The sequence below is a fragment of the Pleurodeles waltl genome, chromosome 8 (assembly GCF_031143425.1).
Source record: "Pleurodeles waltl isolate 20211129_DDA chromosome 8, aPleWal1.hap1.20221129, whole genome shotgun sequence".
NCBI lineage: Eukaryota > Metazoa > Chordata > Amphibia > Caudata > Salamandridae > Pleurodeles > Pleurodeles waltl.
This window is the reverse complement of record NC_090447.1, coordinates 90,693,997-90,706,164: the sequence shown is the minus strand read 5'-3', so window position 1 is coordinate 90,706,164 and position 12,168 is coordinate 90,693,997. Positions and strand designations below refer to the sequence as shown.

Here is a 12,168-nt window from a genome sequence, read left to right as displayed (position 1 = left end):
CTCTGACCAGTTCTAAAACCCATCTGAGTGGGATGGAGCAACCTATTCTCTTCTAAAAAGGTAGAAAGTTGCCAATTGATGTATTTATCCAAAAGTTTTGCGGGGTGGGCAAAAGGGAAATGGTTCTAAAATTCTTCAACACTGTTGGGTCAAGAGAAGGTTTTTTTTAATAGCGGTTTCACTATAGCATGCTTCCAAGAGCTATGTACTACTCCTTTGGAAAGAGAATCATTAAGTAAATGTGTCAGCATAGGAACAATAACTTCTGCCCCCTGCACAAATATGTGAGGAGGGGCAGGGTCTAGGGGGGATCCTGATTTCAGGGCACTCAAGAAATGTAACACTTGAGTTTGTGAAAGAGGGTTAAGGTGAGAAAGACAGGCTGTATTAACACCATTAACAAACTCCTCCTCCTTCAGTGAAGGACTTTTCTCCCCAAAAGTGGCATGGATGTCTAAAATGTTTTGGTGGAAAAATTCAGCTAATAAATTGCTGTGTTCTATGGAAGCCTCTAAAGGATTGTCTTTCACCGGTGCATGTAGAATATCTTTTAATATTTGGAAAACTACTTTGGGGGGAACCTGCCGCTCCCTCAATTTTCTGCTGGTAGAAAACCCTCTGTGCCTCCTTGATTTCAGCATGATACCTTCTGATAGCCCCCTTGTAAGCTTCCCTATCTGCTGGAACAAACAGCTTTCTCCAAGTTCTTTCTAACTTTTTACATTCCTTTTTTAGGAGAAGTAATGAGGGGGTAAACCAAGGGGCACTAGTTGTTCTATGCGGACCAGACTTTTTCCTCAGGGGAAGAACTATGTCCAGACTTTCAGTGATCCAGTCACTGAAAGCTTCAACTTCAGATCCCCTCTTACTCCTGACACTGGACTTAAGAGATTCCAAAGTGACTAAAAAATTCTCTTTATCCAATTTATTCCACGATCTCCCGACCTGAACAACAGGCTTACTCCCACTCACCATTGTACCCGTGGCTAATTCAATAGAAATTAAAAAATGATCAGACCACGCTAGTGGGGTCGGAGACCTACATGTCAGGGCAGGAGTGTTACTAAACACTAAGTCAATAGTATGACCCTTTTCGTGGGAGGGGCCTTTAACAAGTTGGGTCAGACCCATTGCTTCCATACCACCAAGTAGACGCCTTGAATCTGTTCGTTCTGGGATCTCACCATAAATATTAAAATCTCCTAAAATGGTAAGATTAGGTCTGGCACCTATAAATTCTGCCGTGCAGTCTAAGAGAGAGTCTACAAACTTTTCCGAGGGGCCGGGGGGGGGCGATAAATTAGGATCCCAGAGAAGGTATACCGAGGGTTAAGAGCTAGAGAAAAAAACATCCCTTCTCCCTCCACTAACTGAAGAGGCTGAAAGTTAAGGTTCAAACAGTCCCTATAAATGACTGCAATACCCCCTCCTCTTGCCATCCCTCTGTCTAATCTGGCAATTCGATACCCAATAGGTAATGCCAGGCTAATATCGGGATCAGAAGCATCATTCATCCATGTTTCGGTTAGAAACAATGCTGTAGGAGAGACCTCAGTTAACAGTAAATTAATATCAAGTTTGTGGGTGACCAAAGAGCGGCAGTTAGTGTAGAGCAAGGAGGTAAGAGGATTACCCCCTGCCTCCAACTCAACCCCCCTGGGACTGAAAGTCCAGTAACAGGCAGGGCAGCGCCATGTATCTCTAGTACACTCTCTACATATAATACATTCCTTGTTCCCGGAGACTCTCAGGTCATGCAGCTCCTTAGAGGAATAACAGTAGATAGAAGGGTCATCACTAACCTCTGAGGGAGAATCAAGGAAGCAGGCCCCCAGGCCCGACCTGGCGCAGACGGGCTTGCCTTTGGCGCGCCCGCTGCGCGCTCGCCGCATCGCGCTTAAAATAGCCTTGAAAGAGGCAATTAGTGATCCAAAAAACAACTGGACCGCTAACCCCTCCAAGATGGCTGCCGCAAATGGCACCAAGGAAAAAATGGCGGCCGTCACAAAAAACGAACCCTAAAACAAATAGCCCAAAAGAGGAATCAGGGCTACAGGGACCCTAAACACAGGTCACAAACAACAGTCCCCCTCAGCAAAAAAAAAGTAAAACCAGATTCACACGTTTAAAAAAAAAAATATGAACACCATAAAAATAGTAAAAGTAGTAAAACCCAATTCAGTATTAATAATTACCAAGATCAGGACTATCAAAATTTATTTTAGCAGATTTCTGGGCCAATTAACCCTCTCACCCCTCAGTTTAACCTTTTTTTTTTAAGTGACTTTCTGATTTTTTTTTTTTTTTTTTTTAGCTTAAAGTAAGATGTCCATCGCTGTGCATGTCGTGGGATTGGCTGCAAGGCCTGTCCCAATGCCAGGCCCTGTGCCCAGCCCCCTGTGGTCACCCACAACCCCCACAGGCGCGGATAAGCCATGTTTCTCCAGAGATGTTGCGCCGAGCATCACCGTGGATTCCATGTATTCACTGAACCCCACCAAAAATTATTATTTTTTTTTTTACATCTACCTCCCCTCCCCAACAACATTCACAAGGCCCAGGTTATCGAGTCCTAAGATGACAGCCCCTTCTTTTCATTCAGGTTGTGGCAAGCCAGTCACAAACATGCAGTTGAGCTTGCGTGTCTCTGGATCCTCGGCAGCATGAAATATACATACATTTTGAGCCTTACTTTCTTAGAAATCACTGAACTGATTCTCACTGAATCCTAAAACGAATGCTTTCTGCCAGAACTAGCTGTCTACCAAATTTGGTGTAATTCCCTTCAGCCTTTATGGCTGTTGCGGTATATAAAGGTCAATGAAAATTTGCATGGAGAAACCGCATTTTCAGACCCCCTCTTTTTCTCAGCCCCATCTTGACAGATCACCCAAACACTTACCAGAAAGTAGCCGAAGTGGATGAGACAAACTTTGGAAACAGTGCCCCAGTTATTAGAAAACCAAAAAAATCAATTTGAAATGGAAACATGTAGCGTGCATGCTTATAGCGACATTAACATTTTTTGTTGTTGTCTTTTTTTTTTAATGTTTCCACAGCATGGCTAAAAACCAAAACCATTGGAAAAGCCAAAACATCTAAAAAAAAAAGTGAGACCTACTGCCTTTCCAATGTGTCCTGTAACTAAAACTACGAAATATTCACAGTTTAGAAGAAATGAGTGTCTACGATATGTTATCTGGAAAAATTATTTAAAAGTTGATTAGAGTTCTTGCATTCGGGCAAGAGGTACCTAGCAAACCTAGATGAGGATTTCATTAAATTGGGAAACGTCCTCCACCACGCGTTGTAAACAATGCAATGTTTCCCACACAAGCGTAACCACGCTTGCCTAAACAACGCATTTTTTTTCTGTGCCTTAACCACGCATGTCCTGAACTTCGCATACGTGTGGTTAAGGCACTGAAAAAAATCATGCTTTGTTTGGAAGAGGAAGCGGAGGATGCAGTGAGGTAAGTGGGGCTGGGGCAGGGATTAAGGTGGGTGCGGGACTGTATTTTATTTTTATTTTTTTAAGGGGCGGGAGTGGGGATGATTTGGGTATATTTTTTATTTAGGGTGGGGGCGGGGAAGTTTATTTTTAATGGGGTGGGAAAGGTTTAAGGGGGGAGAAGGGAGGAAGAGGAAGGATCGGGAGAGGACGCGGCGAGGTAAGTGGGTGGGGACAGGGTTGGTGGGTAGTTTTTAGCTGTGGGGTGGGCTTAGGGTGGCTGGGGAGTGTTGGCGTACTTTCGTTTTTAGAGGCAGGGGTGTAGGGTTGGGGTATTTTTTTTTTTTTACGGCTCAGGGTGGGTCGGGATAGTTTATTTATTGGGGTGAAAGGTTTTAGGGCTCATGGCGGGTGGAGGTGTCAGGGTAGTTTAGTTTTTACGGGCAGGGGTAGTGTTTTTTTTAGGGCTCTGTGCAGTTTACCTTTATGGGGAAGTCGTGGGGGGGTGGTGGGGGGAGAGATTGTCAGGGTAGTTTTTTTCATTTAGGGTGGGATTGTTGGGGATATTTTTTTTTTTTTTTTTTTTTTAAGGCTTCGGGATAGTTTTGGTATTAGGAGTAGGGGAAGTTTTGGGCCTCAGGGCAGCATGATAGAACCACACATGCCGTTCTGCATGCCGTTTCCACACATGCCTTTACTAGGCATGCTTTTACAATGAAAGTTTGTTGTAAAGGCATACGTGGTAAAGGCATGTGTGGTTCCATCATACAACCCATTAAATTAGATTAGGATTGAATGTCTAAAGTTAGGTACGCATCTGCTGTTTGGGTATTCTTTTTGCAATGACAATCAGGATCCAGTCTCTCTTGCTCTCCTTTGCATGATAAGATACAATGGCAATCTATTCCTCTTTTATACAAAGAACCAAAGTTACTCTCAATCTTTCATTGAGCCGTACATCTACATGCAACGCAAGGCTTACAAGAGAGGCCTCTCTGTATTTAGACTGTTAGCACCTACAAGTGTGTGGGCAATACACAGTTTAAAGCAATGTCCTTAGAGGGAGCCAGGTGGATTAAATAGGAGTTTTTTATTGCCTTTGCGAAGTGCTAATTAGCATCCAAGCCTGAAAGCGTTAAATAATATTGGATGAAAGTTCGTTCCTCTATATACATGTGCTGGGGATAGATCAGTCTTCCATCCATCAGGCTGGAACATGCTGGCAGGCCTTGTAGCTGATGTGTTCAATTCTTAAAGAGGTGTCTGCACAGAGATGAGCTTCAACTCAGGTAACTCAGCTCACTTGACCTACCTTCTGACGTGATAATGTTTTAAAGAAAGCAATTACAGAATCAAAACTCAAAAATATGTAGGATTGTTTTTCTAGGGTTGTCAAGTGGGTCTAGAACCCACAGATAAACTTGTATTGCTAGCACATTCTACCACAGTTGTGAGCAAGGCCGCCAATCCAAATAAAAGGCTTATAATGCAAAAGTTATTTTCATTACCCTGCCACCCATTGAGACTGCACATACTTGAACTCGCTTCTGTTATTTCCTTTTATTGAAAAACTTTGTAGATAGAAAATGGCAGTTCATATATAACAGAACATTCAACAGAAATGCAGATATGAAATGTGCTGTGGGACAGAAGGAGATTCACAGATCTAAAAATACCATTGTCTTTTATTTCATGACCTCACATACAGCGTGCTAAGCTTTACATACAGAATGTACTCGCATTTTCACTTGGTTTTTCCCCCCTCAACAAACAAAAGGTGTATAAAACAGCTTTTTATTCTCATCAAATAAATATAAAAATAAAGAATGGACAGAATTCTTTTGATGCAATGTTTTGTCCTGAATTCCTAGATGTCAAACCATTTTGAACTAGAAAGGTGAAACCAAAACAGAAAATGAATGGTAACAAAACTCAACAAATAGCATGGCATAAAGCTACATTGTAAAGCACTGCCACTCAGAAAGGTGGTGTTATATAGGCATTTAACACAACTTACCCTGACAACAACTAATGTAAGGAACCTCCGTCCATCAATTCCTTCACCCAGACAGTGGATCACCTAGAAAGGCAGGTAAACACTGCAATCTGACAGACCCAAACAGCTCGCAGCGCAAGAATGGCCACCAAATTCTTGGATCCGAGATTGAAAAATCCTGCCTATCCAGAATTATGTAGGATTTCAGGACAAAACACAGAGGCATGAACATTCTTATTTAATGTAGCATTTTCTTATTATTCTCTTAAACCTAGCATTATCCCAGCAGAAAGGTCTTTCATTCAACTGCTATTTCACCTTCCTTTCTGTAAGCAAGCTGTCATGAAGTCTGGACACTTCAGGCTCATACACATCCATGACTAATGTTCCATTCTCATCGAAGAAAGCTGCAACGGACTTGGTGAACTCCGCTTCCCTTTGCTTCTTATTTCTTCCACTGATAAACGTCACTTTAAGGGTGTATTTGTCATCAAACCTGAATTGAGGAATACACGATAGTAATATTTTAATAATGTGCAATACTTGGACAATTTAAAACAGGCAAAGTACATTTATAACACTGTTGACACTTTTGTGCATTACATAATTGTGTATTAACAATGTGAAGAATGTGGATTTGCTCCTGATTATACATGTACACACTGAGATAGTGCTAATAATGCCTTTGAAAGGATTCTGCTATAAACATATAGAAGTGTGTTTTTCCGGCTTGTGTTAACGGGGCCTCAAATTAGGCCCAAAACACCATATTGTGCAAAATGGAGGTCCCCCCCGCGCATGTACACTTGCCATTATTTCTGCGGCACACAGTTAAGCAGAGTCTTGCTTATTTCCATTGAAATTCTTGCTGTTCAATGAAAAGTTACCAACATGGTCACAATGGATCTTTCCACAAGGACCTTCTGCTAGCTCACTGTACCCTATTCATTCAGAACAGTTTGCTGATTTTCATGTAACTACTTTGCTCCGCCATCTCCGAATGACATCAGCATAAAGTGGGAGAAATCAATATTCAATAAGGCGGGATAGTGCTAAGGCGATAAGACGTTTTACGGACTTGAGCTCCGATTTGCTGAGAATATGATACACCTGCTCACACCAAGATAATTTTACAGTTGTAAAGATTTAAAGTGTGAAAAGGTATATAAACCCTTAGTTTTTGGGGGATGGGGGGGGCAGAAGATTTTCAGATGCTAATAGGGAAGATGTCTGTTCTCTATTGATTTTGCTGCTCATTTGGGACTCAGAAGATTTTTGACTGCACTTTATTCTGTATGCTCGGTTTACTGAGAGCCATCATGGCATTTGCATTTGGCATTTATGATATCTGTATTGCTCCTTTAGGATTTTAAACTTTAAAACATATCCGGTTGATCTGGAATTAAATTATTGAGTGGGCCCTTTTTCTTTAACTGACTGTATTTTTGATGCACTGGGAGGTGCCTTTACTCTGGGACACGTGGCCTTATGAAACTGAAGTTTAAACAGTCTCTGATCCATCACCTCGAGGGCATAATCGAGCTGAGGTAATATTTTGTGTTGTAGAGTTTGCAGGGGATCCCACGCCCACAATACTAAGAAGAATTCCCAAAAATACATTAGGAATAATGCACTATAAAAAGAATATCCACGGCTGCAAGGATAAACAAGTGATCTTTTAACACCATTACTACGGGTTTCTGCTGCTTTGCACGCTTTTCCTGCAAAACATCTGACATTGAGATGACACAATGAAGCATGTGCAGACCAGTTCTATCTTAGTTTCGTACTGTGGACATCAAGGGACAATCCTAAAGGTTTTCTTTCTTGGTTTTGAGATTTCAAACACATTTTGTTTTAACTGGAAAGCTTAATACTTGAAAAAAAGAGTTGGCTCTTATGTAGTGTTGATATGATAAAGACAATGGAAAAGCATGTCAGTGATTCAAAGTTCAATATTTCAAGGTCTTCAGTTATAAAATGGCTACGAGGAGACATTTTTAAATCTCTACTTCAGCACTCAGAAATGTCAATCACCTACTTAGGCAGTACTTAAGCATTGTTTCTAGAAAATTCTCTCTTAACTATCTGCAGCCTGCAATTGTAGGTGGGTGCCACAAACGAAAAGAGCTGCTCAGAAAAATCAGGTAGTGGCCATCACACCGTGATTGCCATCAAATCCACAAACGAACATATCTGTAGACTGCAAACAAGCTTGAACTGTTAGAAAGCAGTCATCTTGACAGTATATCACTACAGGGCAGACAGGTCACGTGGCTGTGCTCTCTTACCCACTTATAAAGAAGTTCACAAAAATGATCCGGGTTTGGAGGGGGATATGGTAGTTTTTTTTTCTTGTAGCACAATGAAGGTTTGTGAGTTTGTACTGCACAGTTCTGTCATTATGTTCTTGTCACGAGGGCTCTGGGCTTTCGCATAGAGCTGTGTAAAGGCTAACAGGTGTCTGGTCTAAGCCTGTGGGGTTGTTGTTTATAATGATGGTGGTTGCTGTGTGCTGTCTTGTATACAGTCCTGTCTGGGAGTGAGAGAATGGTTGTCCATTGTCAGCAGGTGGTCTTGGGTAGCTAAACTGTATGGTTCTGGTGTTGCGAAGGTGGCCTTATTTGCTGAATTACAATTGTGACCATAGGGTTGTGCAAATTATATGGCGGTTTTGTGGGATGCATCCTGAAGGCAGCAAATGGTTGTGTGCTTGTTAGGGTCGGCTGGATTCTAACATCGTCTGTGGCATCATTCATGTGTTGGTAAGTGTGGAGACATCGGTAGTGTTGGGAAGCATGTGTGTGTCAACGATTTGGCTTTACAACAGCATAAAGCATTTGAAGATGAGGAAAGTCTAACATGTTATGTTTGGAGCTATGAGCCTTATGCAGGCTCCCATATTAACACAGCCCGCACTGTTCGCAAATACCTAAAATGAAGAAAGTTCCAGGGAGGCCTAACCATATTGGAGACCGGACCCGCCCCACTCCGATGTGTGGCCTTAAGGGTTGACAGTGTATGACAAACATCTGCTATCTCCAGAAAGGTGTAGCATAACCCACTCTCACATGTGAATTTTCTAAAATAAACGCACACAATGCAGGGCAGCGACAAGCATATATTGTAAGGGTCTCTCCGCGTGCATCCAGAGGAAGGAGGTGAAGTGATTCTTCTTGCGTCACCATCAAGCTCCACTTCTAAAAAAGGTTTCAGTTACAGAGGATGACACCCCCTCTGCCCCAATACAAAAAAAATAGCTATTCACACAACAGTTGTTACTAAAAGCAGCAATGCATACAAATAACTCACTTGAAGGAAACCATGCAGAACCCATCAGTCAAAGCACGTAAGTGTCATGCCGTGGAGGCCCGCAGCGTCTCCAGCTTGGGCTGCGGTTCGTTTTCCAGATCACAGAGCCCACTGCGGCCCTTCATTCTGGCCACGCTGTTTTCTTTACTGCGGCGGCCCGAGGCCCAGGATTGGGCGTTGGTCCTCACCACATATAATGCACGGCGGTTGTCGTGGAGTGCCCGCGCCCCCCCCCCCCCCCCCCCCCTTCGGTCCTCTCACTTACCTGGTGCCCCATTTTAGGGCCTTCTCCTTTTTCTTCCTGGAGGAGCCATTATTTCTCTTTCCCAACATACCTTTCTCCTTCACCTTCCCTGCATGCATATGTTCTCCCTTACCATAATGGTGTCTTTCCTATCTTGTTCTATAGCCCCTTTCCCAATCCAAGATGGCAGTTCTATTTCTTTCTGAATGTCACTTCCTGTCAAGGGGTATATAAGGTGATAGATTCTTCTTCTCTTTGTGTTGCAACACTTCTCCTTTGGTGGTCACGCTCCGGCTGGTATTCTTTTGGACTCCAGTTTTTGCTCCTGTGTTTCCTCGGTCTTTCCAGTGATTTTCTAGGCATCGAAGTTCTGATTCTCTTGCGTCCTCCTTTCTGTTCTAGGGAGTTCCTGTTTAAGAGGTTTTTTCCCCTTTGAGGTTTTTCCTCTGGGACTCCTGGAGGGCACGGACTGTGGTGGCGTACTACTGTCAGCAGCACCGTAGCTACCGGAAGGGGTCGCCCCTACCTCGGCCAGAGTAGGACTTGCAAAAACAAAAGCCGCACACCATCCCCATCTGATCTGGGCGGTAAGCCAAAGGTAAAACGTGACAGATTGCAACGCCCAAAACTCCAGTCCTGGTCCAGAATCATGGAGAACCCCTCTACAAATACGGAAGGAACAAGCCAAACCTTGCTCCAGACGATTCAACAACAAGCCCAGGAACTACAACAGTTACGAACCGAAAATGCAGCTTTACGACAAGCCTTAGCCTCTAGGACCACTGATGTTCCCGCCATCTCTGCCACTATACCTCGCTTCTCTGGGCATCCTAATAAGTTATGAGAATTCCTAGATGCTTTATAAGTCTACTTTGCATTTCAACCTTTACAATTCGTGCAAGACAAGTCTAAGGTCGGATATTTGATCAGTGCCCTCTCTGGTCTTGCCTTAGCCTGGGCAAATCCTCTGGTAACCTCCAATGATTCCAGACTGTCTAATTTTCCAGCCTTTGCGCGTCCTGGACTTGAATACTCGGCAGAAGAAGCCCTTTGCGATATCCAACAAGGAAGTCAGGACGTCTTACAATATATGACATGGTTTAGACAACTGGCAGCTGAAACAGCGTGGGTAGAACTTGTTACCCATTTCTGAAGAGGTCTTCAGGAAGAAATCAAAGATGAATTAGTGCATTCCACTAGAGTGGAGGACCTCAAGAGTTTGATCGACTTGACTCTCTCCATAGAATATCGTCTGGAGAGTAAGATGGAGAAGAAAAAAGAGCCGTATACCAGCACATTCAGGAACTTCACATGCCATCCCTCATCGTTCTGAGGAGACTCGTTCTGAATCTAAAGGATCTACCGATGAGGAACCTATGCAAATTGATATGGCCCGTGGACCATTATCGACTAGTGAGCGTGAAACTAGACGACGAAAAGGACTGTCTTTATTATGGTGCTTCTGGTAATCTAATCCGTACCTATCCCATTCGTCCGTCGAAGCCCCCTGGGAAACGCCAACTCCCGTCCTCTGTTAGAAGGGAGAGGACAGGATGGTTCGAGATACCTTCCATTTGTTTCTCCAGAGAAGAAATAACAGTTCTATTCCTTTTACCTGTCACCTTACAATTCGCCAATGGCCAAGAAGAAAGAGCATTAGCCTTGTTGGATTGTGGGGCCAGTGTTATCGACTTAGATGAAACATTGGCTCTGGAAAGGAAAATACCCCAGATACCCAAGGACGTACCAGAGCAAGTTCATACAGTGGATGGTTCCCTCCTAGCTCCTGGACCCGTCATTAATACCACTCCTACCTTGTGTTTACATTTCGGGAAACATCAGGAATATCTCTCTTTTGACCGGATATCATCACCAAATCACGTAATGATTCTGGGTATACCATGGCTGACCAGGCACAATCCCTATATTAATTGGGAAACCAGAACCATTTCACTTTCTTCCCAATTCTGTCAACAGCACTGTTATTTATCAGGAACTTACTGGTACCCGAAGAACATGTTATTAACACCACCTAAAGTAGGTTGTTCCATTAACCTCCTCCAAGGAGTACCCAGTCATTATCTGGAATATGCAGATGTATTTCAGAAACCGGAGAAACCATTACTACCACCTCACAGAGAATATGATTGTGCCATCCCTTTGGAACCTGATGCTGTAGTCCCCTTTGGGAGAATATATTCTCTTCCCGAGCCTGAGAAAGATCCTCAAAGAATATCTAGAGGAGAACATTCAGAGTTGTCCGATTGCCCCTTCCTCTTCACCCGCAGGGGCTACCCTCTTTTTTGTACCAAAGACGACTAAGGATTTACATCCTTGTATAGACTTTCACGGATTTAATAAGATCACTACTAAAGACCGCTATCCTCTGCCCCTCATTAAAGATATTTTAGAAGTCTTCAGAGGAGCAAAGAAATTCACCAAATTAGATCTTAAGGGAGCCTACCAGCTTTTAAGGATAAAAGAAGGTGACGAATGGAAGACTGCCTTCAGTACTCCTTTTGGCCATTATGAGTATCGGGTAATGCCCTTTGGGCCCACCAACGCTCCCTCCATATTTCAAACGTTTATGGACACTATATTTTCTGACCTTTTACACCAAACAGTGGTTATATATTTGGATGATATTCTACTATTCTCCACTCACCAGTACATCACACTAAACATGTACTCCAAGTACTTAGGCGACAACATCTATTCTGCAAACCAGAAAAATGTGTATTTGTTCAGAATGAAGTGAAATACTTGGGGTATCATATCAACCAAGTAGGTATTGCTATGGACTCCGGCAAGGTCCAAGCCATTCTGGATTGTCCATCCCCCTCCTCCATCAAAGAAACCCAGTGTTTTCTAGGATTGGCCAATTTCTATTGTCAATTCATAGCTGACATCGCCCAGCAAACCAGTCATATCACGCAAACTCTTAAGAAAGAAAATCTACGGAAAGGCTTCTGTTGGACTAAGGATGTGGAAACCGCATTTCAAGCATTAAAACATGCCTTCACTCAAGCTCCCATTTTACGGCATCCGGATACCACCAAACAGTTCATTGTTGTCACAGATGCTTCAGAAAAGGCGATAGGGGCCGCCTTACTGCAAAAACAAAGTGATGATGGGTTAGAACACCCCGTGTTTTACCTTTCCCAC

General features: G+C 43.1%; 1 protein-coding gene across 2 annotated transcripts in view; it reads right to left on the bottom strand.

The window, feature by feature from the left end:
• Window positions 1-4,992: 4,992 nt before the first annotated feature.
• SPCS2 (signal peptidase complex subunit 2) overlaps window positions 4,993-12,168 on the bottom strand; it is a 49,374-nt gene continuing 42,198 nt past the window's right edge. For both annotated transcript variants that reach the window (XM_069203813.1, XM_069203814.1), the window contains exon 5: window positions 4,993-5,943. In XM_069203813.1, the coding sequence (XP_069059914.1) occupies window positions 5,757-5,943 (187 nt within the window). In that variant the 3' untranslated portion in view covers window positions 4,993-5,756. The remainder of the gene's footprint in view (window positions 5,944-12,168) is intronic.